Below are 14,639 nucleotides of genomic sequence, written 5' to 3' on the forward strand. Positions count from 1 at the left end.
TATCCCCTCTTCTTTCTAATAAAGCCCGTTCTAACTCTGGTAAAAAAAGAAAGAAAGAAAGAAAGAAAAAAAGAAAGAAAGAAAGAAAGAAAGAAAGAAAGAAAGAAAGAAAGAAAGAAAGAAAGAAAGAAAGGAACATAATCAATAACAGCCAGGTCAATATGTCTCTACCAGAGCTCAGCTTTCCTACTTCAGCAGGCCCCAAATATTTCAGTGTAGTTAAAAGCACAATGAAAAGAAACCTTAAAAACCTATATGAAAATGATAAATGTCCCCAAAGAGGAAATTTATAAATCCCTTAAAGAAATTCAAGAAAACATAAACAGTGGAAGGAAATGAATAAAACTGTTCAATACCTGAAAGTGGAAATATAATCAATAAAAAAAAAAAAAACCAAACTGAAAGTGAGAAATGTTTGAGAAGTCCTGTTCCTTTTCTATTCATAAGATATTCACTTTCCAGGAAAAAGTATCATCTCATTGTCCTCATTCCCATGCTTCATAGTCCTGCTTGTATCGTGGTAGATCAGATGGTTTTGAGACTGGCCACTCTGGCCAGAAGAGTAGTCTGCACAGGGTCTGAATAGTCTTGCTGGCTCCACTGGAAGTTTTCAGAGATGCTCATTCCATACAAACTTCTGGCTATAGAAAGCCAAGAGGGAACATTTGGGTCTCTGAGGAGTGTCCTGGAAACAATGCCATTAGAAAGGTAACTCAGATGGCCACTGATTTATAGATTTAGAAATTTAAGGCCAAAGGAAGGTAAGGCAGAGTGAGGACTCAAAGGAGAGTGCTCACCCCTCAGACACTAAGATGTTAGGATCCCACAAAGACACTGCCTGCCTGAATTCTCATAGAGGTCCATGATCAGGTGAGGATGGGTGTCCTTCAGAGCTTGGTAGACTCGGTCTTTGCAGGCCCTGGTCCAGGACCTGCTGAGGCTGAAGAGCTTCCTCATCTTGCCTTGGTTGGTGGCTTCAGCCCGCACTGCCTCATACTCCTCTTCACTCAGCACAGCACCATGCAGCTTGTCCAAGACAGGGTCCACTGATGTCACTCGGGCCACCAGCTGCTCCCGATGCCGGTCCACGAAGTGTAGCAAGGCAGGGGCATCTAGGGGTGAAGATGAGACTGGCAGTGAGAGAAGAAAGGCTCCTCCATGGGCTCCTCCACTGGCTGCCCACTTCTTGTTTCTTTTACATACTTCACCTGCACGCCTGACTCCATTCTTTCTTTGGGAAGTCCTTTGAAAAAATATCTGTACCTTCCTGAGGTCATTTAGTACTCTGAAACTATGTCTAACCAGAAAGAGGTGTTCATGGTGGGGTGTTCAGGTTGGGAGTGGGTGAAATTATTATCAACATGGGAAGCAGCAAGGGGCATGAAAGGAACTCTGTCTGCCCTGGGCATGCACCTCTTCTACGTGTTGTGGTGAGATTTGTAAAGTGAGGCTCTTTTCTCTTTCACTGCCCTTCTCTTAAGGATCAGATGATCTACCAGCAGAACACTGTTGGCTCCTTGAGACTTTTATACCTGTTACTGACCTTTGTGGGCCACAGGGATCATGGATGGTGTAGGTCTGAGGTCCCCTGGAAGAAAGGAGAGATGATCCCAGTCACCAATACTTAGTGTACTCTGTGCAGCTCCCACCCATGCATGCCTGATATTTTGAGAATGAACTACATACTCAATGAACTCCCAATCAATACACCAGAGATATTCTTCACAAATAGTATGGGAAAATGCTGAAATATATGTGAAACCACTAGAGATATAGGATGTCCAAGGTAATCCTGAACAAAAACAATTTTGTGGAAAGCTTTATTACACCTGATTACAGATCAATACTGCAGCCATAGTAGTAAAAATAGGATGCTATTGACACAAAGAGATGTGCAGGTCAATATTAGAATAGAAACCTAGATAAAAGTCCACATAACCATAGCTACCTGGCCTTTGACAAAGAACCCAAAATATATTTTTGGAGAAAAGACAGCCAGTTAAACAAATGGTGCTGGAAAACCTAGATAGCACTGCATGGAAGAACTAAACTAGATGCCTTATATCTCACCTTAAAAATTTACTCTAAATGATTAAATACCTTAATGTTGGACCCAATACCCTGAAACTTGTAAAGGAAAAAGTAAGGAGAACATTTCAACACAGCAGCATAAATCAGGATTGTCTGAATAAGATCTCCTTAGCACAGAAAGTAAATTCAATAGTTGATAAATTAGGTATGGGGACACTCAAAAGTTCTGTATAGCAAAGGAAAGTTAATTGAGTGATGATGCAGCCAAGAATGGGAGAAACTATTTCCCGGCTAACATCTAACATAAGATTAGTAACTAGAATACCCATGGAACTAAAATCCTAGACATCAAGAAAATAACATGATTCTGAGCTTTGCCATAGGAGTAACAACAAACTCCTCAAAGGAGGAAATACACATGGCTAGGAAACACTTAACGACTAGGAAAAATATGGTTTAAATTGCTTATAAGTTTCATTTCATCCCTTGAGAATGTCCAATATCAAGGCTACAGATGTTAACAAAAGCTAGAGTGAATGTGTGGGCAGAGGAACACTTATACACTGTCTGTGGGAGTGCAAACTAACATAGCCACTGTGGAAATAAACCTGGAGGCTTCTTAAGAACTAGAACTACCATATAACCCAGCCTTACCACTCTTGGTAATACATTCAAAGGAATAGATATTCTACTATGAAGACATTTGCACAAATTTGTTCAGTATAGCTAAGAAAAGCAATAAGCCTAGATGTTCATCAACAGTTAATTAGGTAATGAAGGTGTGGTAAATATATACCATGGAGTTTTTCCAAGTGTGAAGAAAATGGCATTATGAAAGGTAATTACATACAATATGAATAATATAGAGAAAGATAAACCAGGCCCAGAAAGAAAAACACAACATCTCTCACATGCAGTTTCTATCCTGAAATCTTTAGTTCTGTGTGTTTAGCTTGGTGTATCTCTGGAAACCAAAAAACTAGAAATGGGTAGGGCCTTAGGGAGGAAAGGAGGACAGTACTCTATTGGTAAAATGAGGGTAGAAAAAGAATACTGGGGGCAGAAATGTTCAAACAGCAAGAGGGGTGAGGGATGGGGGAGATAAGGGGGTGGGTACGATGGGTCATTGAAAATGAAGACAGTTTTTAAAAGTCATAGTGAAATCTATTATTTGTAATCCAATACAAAAACCATAAAAAAGTTCCAATACAAGACAATTTATGAGGATTGAAATAGGTTGTCTTAGAAGTGATGAGTTTTAAAAATGAAAACTCAGTTCTAAGTGTGGGATATGTTTATGGGAGCTGTTGAGCAGAGAGGCCCTGGAGGTTCACTAGACAATACAGGTACATTCATTCTTTTCAGCTCCCCATCAGAACTAATGGATTGGAGCTTATAGCTGAAAACACCACATATCTTGTGGTAATATAGAGAATATGTGATATAGAGAATTCAAGCTGGAGCTGAGTTGAAAAGTCCTTTTAATACTAAGCTTTTATAGAGTCAGATGGCATTATTCAGGCTGATGAGGAAAAAAAGGCATCAATAACCATCCTGCCAGGCCAAATGGCCCTATTGCTGCAACAGTGGCACAACTGTGGTGGGAGCAACCAGTGCTCACTTATTACATTTCAAGCCCAGTCCAGAAGATAGAATCCATTTTAAACTGATTAAAGCAAACAAATCTTAGTCTTAGGCCCTTGAGACTAGCTACTTTTGGTGCCTAGCTTAAATGAACACAGTGTCAATGCCCTTCTAAATATCAATGTGTATCCCACAGACAAAGTCTACTTTCAGTCTTCAGAAGAGCCACTCACTGCTGTGAATGGAGGTGAATGCACATCCCTATTTCTTTACACGATACTGAGAATAAAGGATGGTTGAATACTCATCCCTATAAATAGATATTTATATCACCACCTTGAGCCCCTAGGAAGACTGTGGAAGAGAAATTGAAAAGAATGTAGGTATAGAAGATATGGAGAAGGGTTGTGAAGAGATGGAGAAGAGGTTGTCTTTCTTCTAAACATGACAATGTAAATCATGGACTCAAAGCACCTGCACCTCCTGTCTCTGGACCCACACAAATAGGGCCCTGCCCATCAGTCAGCTAGACATGGGGAAGCAGGTCACAGGGACATTTCCACTTATTGCTAAAATGTTGGCAAAAATAGACTATGGGAGAAGGAATGTGTACAATCCTTCTGTACCCACTGGTGAACACACTCGATTCTACTGGATAGTTCAAAATGCACAAGTACACAGACAGTCCCACTTAAACTCTGAAAGACACGAAGAAAAACTTTATGAATGTGGGAAAGAGATTTGTATTAAAGAAGAGGGGTTGGCAGGAGTAGGAGAGAAATAAGAATGTGTGTTTAGGGTGGAGTTACTAGAATGCATTGTATGCATGTATAAAATTGTTAAAACACAAAATGTATTTAAAATTATGTATGGGGTTAAGATTGAATATTTCATAATAGCAAAAATGCCTTCATTTTAACTCTTCACATTTCAGTGTGAAATGGTGCCAGATGCTTTGCACCTCTCAAAATGTGTCATTTTGTGGCATTTAGGGCAGAAATCAGAATACAGGACTGAGAAAATAGGGCTTAGGATATGCAGTGATTTGGGTGTATTGTGTTCCCTGTTAAATTACCATGTGTTGAAGGATCAGTCTTGCAACAGTAATCAGAGGTGACTGGTCCTGAGAGCTGTCATTTTATACACGAGTGTGCTCATAATTGCTTGAGTACTGAGCATGGTATTGGAAACAGTTGGAGGAATTGGGTCCCTGGAGGCATGTCCTGGAATAGAATATTTCCATGGGCTTCCCACTTCTTCCTTCTCCTCCTTCTCTCTTCTCCCCCCCCTCCTTTTCTCTGCCCTCCTCCTCTTCTGTTCTCCTTCTCTTCTTGTTACCTTTTCCTGCTCCTCTTCTCCTTGCTTTCACTCTAACTGTAACCACACGTTTTGGATCTAACAAAAGCCACATAACTACTCTGGCTATTTCATGACATCAAGAATTAATCACAACACACCTTTCCCCACTCATTGCCTTTCTTCAACTTTTGGGGTATCTGGACCTAAACAAATTTTACCTGGTTTCAGCAAGGCTTCCCATATGAGATTCTTATGCTTCTTGTCTCTAATTTGCAGCTTAATCCTTGAACCCATGTGGTCAGCATAGATCTCAGAGAAGAGCTGGAGTTCCCCAGGGCGCCGGTAGCACAGCTCCAGTTCCTAGGGAGAGGGAGAGGGGGAGGAGGAGGGGGAGAGGGAGAGAGGGAGAGGGAGAGGGAGAGGGGGAGGAGGAGGGGGAGAGAGGGGGAGGGCGAGGGGGAGGAGGAGAGGGAGAGAGGGGGAGGGCGAGGGGGAGGAGGAGAGGGAGAGAGGGGGAGGGAGAGGGGGAGAAGGAGAGGGAGAGAGGGGGAGGGAGAGGGGGAGAGGAGGAGGGGGAGGGGGACAGGGAGAGAGAGAGAGAGAGACCTGTACTCCAATAAACAAGGGCTTTACACCCCCCCATACTTTCTTGATCTTGTACACCACTTTAGACACTAGTTATCTTTTACACTGAGGTAACCCACAGCCTTTGAATGTACATCTTTAATCAGAAGGTTGGAACATTGTGGAAGAGGACATAGGAAGAACATAGCAACAGAAGATATGGAAAAGGCTTATGGATCCAGCTGGGATAATGGGGAACAAGGAAACTGGGGCTTCATTCTTTATGCAGGAGAATGTGGCACAGCTTCTTATATCCCAAATGATCAGGAATCCAAATCTAAGGTGGGGAATAGGGCATGGGTATAACCCTCAAGGCCTGCTTGGACACTATGGCCTGCTTCCGATGGCCAGGCCTCACATATTTGTTCCCACAACTCCCCAAATACTAGCACTAACTGCAGATCAAATATTTAACATTTACCCCTGTAGGAGACATTTCAGATTCAAACCATAAAGAGTGACAGTTCATCCTGAAAGTCCTGCTCATGCATCTTAAGCCAGGGCTTGCTGTCATGTTAGGCTAGCCCCTTCTCTGGGTCTTATGTAATCCTATGTGGTCCCTTAAATTGCTTCCCACCTAACTTTGAAGTATTCTTGCTCATCCCAGATCCCAATTGTTTTCTCCCCAATCTCAGTTTGCTGCAAGAGTAGCAAACACCTAGATGCTCACCTTTGGGATGATTTCCAGATTCTTGGAACCAGAAACTGTGTAACGGGAACCAATGTAAAGAGAGTCTAATGGGGGTGGCTTGTTTATTCGAACAAACTGATTCTTCATTTCTTCATCATCAATGGCCTAGGGAACATTGCAGACAGCGATTTATCTAGATTTCTGGGCTACAACCTTTATCTGGTCTGAATAAGATAAGATGGTTGATCAGCACATTTGTGTGGGGTGGGGTGATGACACCTCCTGGGCACCCTTCTGCCTTGTGTTCTGATACACAGACTATTGAATTATTGGCCTCTGTCATGTTCATTTTGGAACAGGGTCCTTGCCTTAGAGGGAGGGAGTTGGTTGCATGTTGGGCATGGAGCGGGCATGGAGCATTAAATCCTTCTGATATGTGGAAGGAGGCCATAAAAGGCTGTGCAGAGATAAAGGGTATTAGAGGCAGTTGGTGGGAGACTCTGGTGTGATGGGGCCAAGAAGATGGCAGAATCATAAACACCAGTTTTCACTTGATAGAACTGCATTCCCACCCCAAGTTGAGAATCTCTCCAAGGGGCTTACTAGTTGAATTTCAAGTTTTCTGTCAGCCCACCCTGGCCCCAGTTTCCTGATCCTCAGTTTTACCTTCCGAATGGTGCAGTCATTGGGGATCAGGTAGAGATGAAGGGTGACTTCCTTGAGATTGAGGTGATAGTAGATCAATGTGATGGAAGTGATGGGGATGAAGAGCCTGACAGCAGGGATCATTCTCAGTAGGACTCCCATTGGGGAGAAGCTTGGGTTTTCAAGCACTGTGTAATGCTGTTCCACTCTGGCTGGAGTTTCTAGGATCATCCCATGTTCTTGAAAGTGGGCCACATGGAACGAGGAGATGTCCACCTGTCCCTCTGTAGAAGAACAGATCCAAAGATGTAGGTTTAATATTTCCACTGAGCCATGCTTGGCTGGAAAAATAGCACCCATGGATTTAGAATGACTGTGGTGGTTTGAATAAGAATGACCACCATAGCTGGTGGAACTGTTTGGGAAGGAGTAGGAGGTGTGGATTTATGGATGCAGTGTGTCACTGGGGTGGACATTGAGGTTGTAAAAGATCATTCTGTTTCCAGTTTCATTTCTCGCTCTTCTCATTGATAATAAGGATGTAAGCTCTCAGCTACTGCTTTACTACCATGCCTGCTTCCTTTCTGCCATGCTCCCTGTCAATATGATCATGGACTCTAATCCCCCAAAACTCTAATCCTCCTCAAATCTTTCTAGTATAAGTTGCCTTGGTTATGATGTCTTTTTATCTTTTACTTACTTTTTTTATGTTTATGTGAAAAAACTGTGAACAAGAAAATTATAAGTTTTATCAATTAATCCTCAGTGAGAACATAGCAGATCAATAAAACATTTCCATACTATCAATTCACCATGCCAGGAAGGTGTGACCTGCTGCTAATGGCAACTCATGCAGACTGACACTCATCAGAGCAGCCTTGTATTTGAACTTGTCTTGCTGCTGGGGGAGCACTCACAGTAGAGTGGAGGCTCTTTATGGTCTCATCCTGAAAGACCCTAGCCCTTCAGGCTTACACCCCCAAGCCTCAGGAAAAGAGAAACTTCAAGTACCAGGAAATGAGAAACTAAAAATCTAGTTCCAAGGACAACCTGACTTAGCCATTGTTCAATCTCTCCTGCAACCATATAACAATGTAAAAAGATTTCTGTTAAGAGATGTGCTCAAGCCGGGCGGTGGTGGCGCATGCCTTTAATCCCAGCACTTGGGAGGCAGAGGCAGGTGGATCTCTGTGAGTTCGAGGCCAGCCTGGACTACCAAGTGAGTTCCAGGAAAGGCGCAAAGCTACACAGAGAAACCCTATCTCTAAAAACCAAAAAAAAAAAAAAAAAAAAAGAGAGATGTGCTCAACTGTGACTGGGATAGTTGCAGGTGTTCCACCTGTGTGTAAACTCCACTCCAGCCCTGATATCCCCACCTTGAGGTTTCAGGAAGAATGTACATGCGGATGTGACTATACCCATTCTGTGATCACTCTGTGATCAGACCATAATCTTGTGAAATGAAACTGTATGGGAATTGTAATCTTGTGGGTTTTGTGGGTTTTTCCTTTATAAGCCCTTATGGGGCTACAGTAAGATGCGGCTCTTGCTCTTAGGAACAGAGTTTGCCCTTCTATATAGAAGCTTAATAAAAATCCTCATGCTGTTGCATCAACTGGACTGGAGTCTGGGTTCTTGGGGCACCCACTTGAGACCCTAAACTTTGGTGTCCAACAATCCATTTGTGCTATAAAGAATACAGCCACAGAGGCCATTGTCAGAAACTGGATGCCCAGCAGGTTCTCTGAGGTGCTGCCATCACCAGCCTCAGTGTCATGGCTTTGGCAGTGTCCTCTAAATTTTTAGTTGCAGAATAGAGTTTTGCTGTTACTAAAGAGGACCAAGGGTACCTTTGTCCACTAAAGAGAAGCTGGATGGATCTCTGGAATGCTTAATGTCAAATGTGAACTTGGTGAAATCTAGAATCAACTTGGATACAGGCTTAAGGGCATGACACAAGAGGATTATCTTGATTGGATTAATTATTTGGACCAGCTGCCTAGTATGGGATCCAAAGACTAGGATCCAGGGCTCTGTAAATTGGAGAAGGTACCCATGACCACAGTCATTCATTATTTTCTGCTCCTCTGTTGACACAAGTTTATCTGGCACCTCAAGCTCCATGTTCTCAGACTTCCATGTCATGATGAACTGTTCCTTTGAACTGTAAAGCAAAATAAATTCTTTCTCTCTTAACTTTTTTAGTCAGGCATTTTGTTTGAGCTACAAGTAAAGCAACTTGGACAGAAAACTGATACCAGGAGTTTTGTCATAGCTATAATAAACCTGATCATGTGGTTCATAGGCCTTTGGAACTGTTTTATGGCTAGAATGTGGGAGGTTTAGGTACTTAGGTTAAGAAAGCCCTACCATGCTGAGAGCAGAGCTAATTGGGACAAGAATGTTGAGAGAGACAGTGGAGGACAGTTCATGACACTTTCAGAGAGTAACAGATTTCTCTTGGAAACTGTAAAAGGATTCATTCATGTGACAATTTGGCCAAAAATCTAATTTCATTGTGTAACTGCCCCCAGTGTGAGTGAAGTTGAATTTACAGATAAAAGACTAGTTTGGCAGGAAAAGTTTCAAGACAGGAAACATTTTACCCTGATAATAAATAATCAGTTGTAACTGTGAGAGACCAGTATCACTGAAGGGAAGGCTGCAGTGCAGGTGACAACAGGAAAGGGGTCCCGAGGGAAAATCTCACCCTTTGTAGGCTCATCTTGTGAAGACCCACATTCATTTAAAGACAGAACACTTTAACTGGTGTTTCCTTTTCCACAAATGCAAATGCCCTGTGGTCAGCATATCATACAGCTTTTCTAGGGGAGCAGGGCCAGGCTACATCTCAAGCTGTCAACAGAACCTAGCAGTGTCATCCCTATAGTTTTTATACATGAAAGATGCTAGAGTGATGGGTCACTGAGTCATGCTGCACAGTTTCAGATATCAGGTGAGGCAAGGCAATATACTCCAGTCAAAGATCCTGTAAGGAGCGCCTGAGAGCTCATTCTATGAAACATTGAAAATGAAGCCTAAGTTGGAATGGACATCCTGGATAATGGAGAAGCCAGAACCACATTTATTTTTCTGCTGAAGGAAGTTGTAGGCAAGGAATAGAGAGATGGCCTAAGAAGAGCTTGTGTGTGCTTCATGTGGTTGAACTAGAGGGGTGGAGTTATCTGTGTCCTTTGGAATCTAGTGAATGATATCATGATCTCCATAGCTGGACTTGAAGCTGCAGAAGTTGGCAATTATGCTGATGGAATTTTGTCTTGCTGTGGTCTTCTCATACCTTGGTATGCTCTGATTCTTCTATTTTGATATGGCAATGTCTATTCTGTACCATTGTATGTTGAAAGTATGTAACTTGTTTTCTATTTTATAGAAGCTCATATTTAAGCCATTGTTTTGAATCTCAGATAAGTTGGTCTTTATGAACTTTAAAACTGTTGGAATTTAAATAAAAGACCAGAGACCTTTAGAACTGGATTGTTCTTTGGATTGTGAGACAAAACTGAAACTTTGGAGGAATGAGGTAGAAAGGTAGGATTTAAGTGATGTGCTTGAGTGTCAAGTTAACAATTGGGTAGAATCCTGACGTGATACTAAATGTCACATGTCTGCTTGATGTGATCCCTGCTAATGGATGTACCACTCCACAACCCACCATTTGCCTTTCCTTTCAACACTGAGTTTTCTTCCAACTTGCACCATGACAAAGAGTGTTGCAGTGTGTGTTGTTTAGCAGAGAACATTTCTTCTCCTCTTGGGTGATTGCTTTGGAATCAGAAAGTGGCAAAGAATGAGACAATGCTATTTCAGGAAGTGGTACAAATTGGAATTTCAATCAGTGATGCTGGGTAATAGTTTCACAGGGAAAACACTAAAATGTACCCTGTGTGAATTTTTGGAGCCTTGAATCACTGGCTTTCCCTAAGTGAGCTTCAGCCCTAGCACCTTCCTCCTGGCACTTACCCATGCTTTGTGCTGTGCCAAGTTTGACAGAATTTGGGGAGATGCTGTACATGTCCAACTTCCCTTCTTGCTAGTGTAAATGCTAGTCATGACCTTCCCAGACTTTAGGTGAGTGTGGGGTGCTAGAGTTTTCACTGTTGCCACCAGAAGTTTACTGAGGCATTTAAGACCACTTACTAAGTTCTTTCATTTATTTTCTCATTTATGTTTTTTGGTATAGGGACCTACTGTATATTTTTAGGTGTAAGTCCTAATTCTTCTGCCTTAGCCTCCAGAATTCTGGCATTTTATATATGTGCCACCACCTAGCCCTGTGACTGTCCTTCCTACACTGTAACAGAATCACCTTGTTTCAGTATTCCACTGGGGTAATTGTCTGATCTGAGAGTGGGAGTAAGGCACTGGAAAGGTGGTGGCCTGCAGGGAAGAAGCTTGAGTGGTGACTGAGGCAAGTGTTGTTGGGGACAGCAGGAGCTCAGTGTAGACCTGCTGGACAGGCCTCATTAGATACACTAAGAAGACACACAGGACCACCCTGGTAGCAGTGCTCCTGTGCCAGGGTCTGGAGCTCAAGGCCTTCTGTGTTTGTGGGTGTCACTGTAGTTTATATTTGTGTTGTGAGTTTTTTCAAATGAGTCCTGCTTGGGTTTTTCACCTTCATTTTTTCTTCTTGTGGGATTGCCATTAAATATGAATGTCTATAACCTAGGGCGTACTTAGCTTGTTTTCTACTTGCTGACTGGAGCAGCCCGTGTTTCTTTGTGTTACTTCTCAAGACTTCTTCAGTGTCAGGCCTCCCCTGTCATGGCTGCTCATCACCTTCAGACCATGAACAAACACCAACTTCATCTGCTGTTAAGCTGGCTTATCCTGGTCTGTATGGTGGGCCTATTTCTGTGCTTCTTGAAGCAGGAGAGGAAGTCAATCTCATTAGCCAGTTGCACAATACCTGGCTCCTTTTTCCTGTTGTTTTTTCCTCTCATAAGCATAATCTGGCTGTGAGTCTAGGCTGCTCCTAAATTCTAAATTCTCTTGTGTCAGCCTCTGGAGAGCTGTCATAATAGCTTTTTTTTTTTGGGGGGGGGGAGGGAATGTGAGTTTCATATTTTTTTAAATTTATTTTATAATTTAATTTATTTTTACATATCAGCCATGGATTCCCCTGTCCTCCCTCCTCCAGCCCCCTCCCCACCCTCTTCCCAGCCTACCCCCCATTCCTATCTCCTCCAGGGCAAGGACTCCCCTGGGAATTCAGCTCAGCCTGGTAGATTCAATGAGGCAGGTCCAGTCCCCTCCTCCCTTCGCCCAGGCTGATCAAAGTGTTCCTGCATAGGCCCCAGGTTCCAAAGAGCCAGCTCATGTACTAAGAACAGGTCCTGGTCCCACTGCCTGGGGGCCTCCCAAACCATTCAATTTAATCAACTGTCTCACTTATCCAGAGGGCCTGATCCAGTTCCATGGGGACTCCTTAGCTATTGGTTCACAGTTCATGTGTTTCCACTAGTTTGGCTATTTGTCCCTGTGTTTTTTCAAATCATGGTCTCAACAATTCTCACTCATACAATCCCTCCTCTTTCTTGTTGATTGAACTCCTGGAGCTCCATCTGGGGTGTGGCCATGGATCTCTGCATCTACTTCCATGAGTAATTGGATGAGAGTTCAAACACAACAGTTAGGGTGTTTGGCCATTCAATCACCAGAATAGATCAATTCAGGCTTTCTCTCAACCGTTGCCAGTAGTCTATTGTGGAGCTATCTTTGTGGATTTCTGGGGACCTGTCTAGGACTTTGCTTCTTCCTATTTCCATGGGGTCTTCATTTATCATGGTCTCTTTTTCCTTGTTCTCCCACTCTGTTCTTGATCCAACTGGGATCTCCTGTTCCCCTAAGCTCTCTTTCCCTTGACCCTTGCCCTTCATTACCCCCCTCATGTCCAGTGTGCTCATGTAGATCTCATCCATTTCTCTGTCATTGGGCAATCCCTGTGCCTTTGTTAGGGTCCTGTTTTCTAGGTTGCCTCCCTGGAGTTGTGAGTAGCAGTCTAGTCATCCTTTGTTTTACACCTAGTATCCTCCTATGAGTGCGTACATACCATGTTTGTCTTTCTGAGTCTGGGTTACCTCACTCAGGATGATTTTTTTCTAGATCCATCCATTTGCCTGCAAACCTCATGATGTTATTGATTTTCTCTGCTGAGTAGTACTCCATTGTGTATATGTACATCATTTTATTTATCCACTCTTCAGTTGAAGGGCATCTAGGTTGTTTCCAGGTTCTGGCTATTACAAACAATGTTGCTATGAACATAGCTGAGTATGTGTCCTTGTGGTATGATTGAGCCTTCCATGGGAATATGCCCAAGAGTGGTATAGCTGGGTCTTGGGAAAGATTGATTCCCAATATTCTAAGAAAGCCCTATATTGATTTCCAAAGTGGCTGTACAAGCTTGCATTCCCACCAAAAGTGGAGAAGAGTTCCCCTTGCTCCACATCCTCTCCAGCATAAGCTGTCTTCAGTGTTTTTTATCTTAGTCATTCTGATGAGTGTAAGGTGTTTTGATTTGCATTTCCCTGATGATTGGGGATGTTGAGAAATTCCTTAAATGTCTTTCAGCCATTTGAACTTCCTCTGTTGAGAATTCTTTGTTTAGCTCTATAGCTCACTTCTTAATAGGACTGTTGGACATTTTGGTGTCTAATTTCTTGAGTTCTTTATATATTATAGATATCAGCCCTCTGTCAGATGTGGGGTTGGTGAAGATCTTTTCCCATTCTGTAGGCTGTTGCTTTGTCTTGTTGACTGTGTCCTTTGCTCTACAAAAGCTTCTCAGTTTCAAGAGGTCCCACTGATTGATTGTTTCTCTCAGTGTCTGTGCTACTGGTGTTATATTTAGGAAGTTATCTCATGTGCCAATGAGTTCAAGACTACTTCCTACTTTCTCTTCTAGCAGGTTCAGAGTAACTGGATTTATGTTGAGGTCTTTGATCCACTTGGACTTAAGTTTTGTGCACGGTGACAGATATGGATCTATTTGCAGCTTTCTACATGTTGACATCCAGTTATGTCAGCACCATTTGTTGAAGATGCTTTCTTTTTCCCATTGTAGAGTTTTGGCTTCTTTGTCAAAAATTATATGTTCATAGGTGTGCAGATTCATGTCAGGGTCTTCAATTCCATTCCATTGGTTTACATGTCAGTTTTTATGCCAGTACCAAGCTGTTTTTATTACTGTAGCTCTATAGTAGAGCTTGAGGTCAGGGATCGTAATGCCTCCAGAGGTTGTTTTATGGTACAGGATTCTTTTGGCTATCCTGTTTTTTTTGTTTTTCCATATGAAGTTGAGTATTGTTCTTTCCAGGTCTGTGAAGAATTGTGTTGGTATTTTGATGGGGATTGCATTGAATCTGTAGATTGCTTTTGATAATATTGCCATTTTTACTATGATAATCCTGCCTATCCATGAGCATGGGAGATCTTTCCATTTTCTGACATCTTCTTCAATTTCTTTTTTTCAGGGACTTAAAGTTCTTGTCATACAGGTCCTTTACTTGCTTGGTTAGAGTTAGCCCAAAGTATTTTATATCATTTGTGGCTATTATAAAGGGTGATGTATCTCTAATTTCCTTCTGAGCCTGTTTCTCAATTGTATATAGGAGGGCTACTGATTTTTTTGAGTTGATCTTGTGTCCTGCTATGTTGCTGAAGGTGTTTATGAGCTGTATGAGTTCCTGGGTCAAATATTTGGGATCACTCATGTATACTATCATGTCATCTGCAAATAGTGAAAGCTTGAATTCTTCCTTTCCAATTTGTATCCCCTTAATCTCCTTATGTTGTCTTATTG

At 42.3% G+C, this 14,639-nt stretch overlaps 1 protein-coding gene across 1 annotated transcript in view; it reads right to left on the reverse strand.

The window, feature by feature from the left end:
- Window positions 1-807: 807 nt before the first annotated feature.
- The window catches only part of LOC102913586 (NACHT, LRR and PYD domains-containing protein 1a-like), a 65,315-nt gene continuing 51,483 nt past the window's right edge, over window positions 808-14,639 (reverse strand). The window contains exons 9-13 of the mRNA XM_076543989.1: window positions 6,836-7,098; window positions 6,209-6,334; window positions 5,133-5,274; window positions 1,544-1,588; window positions 808-1,130 (exon numbers count right to left, since the gene is read on the reverse strand). Of these exons, the coding sequence (XP_076400104.1) occupies window positions 808-1,130; window positions 1,544-1,588; window positions 5,133-5,274; window positions 6,209-6,334; window positions 6,836-7,098 (899 nt within the window). The remainder of the gene's footprint in view (window positions 1,131-1,543; window positions 1,589-5,132; window positions 5,275-6,208; window positions 6,335-6,835; window positions 7,099-14,639) is intronic.

Source organism: Peromyscus maniculatus, chromosome 8 (assembly GCF_049852395.1).
Source record: "Peromyscus maniculatus bairdii isolate BWxNUB_F1_BW_parent chromosome 8, HU_Pman_BW_mat_3.1, whole genome shotgun sequence".
NCBI lineage: Eukaryota > Metazoa > Chordata > Mammalia > Rodentia > Cricetidae > Peromyscus > Peromyscus maniculatus.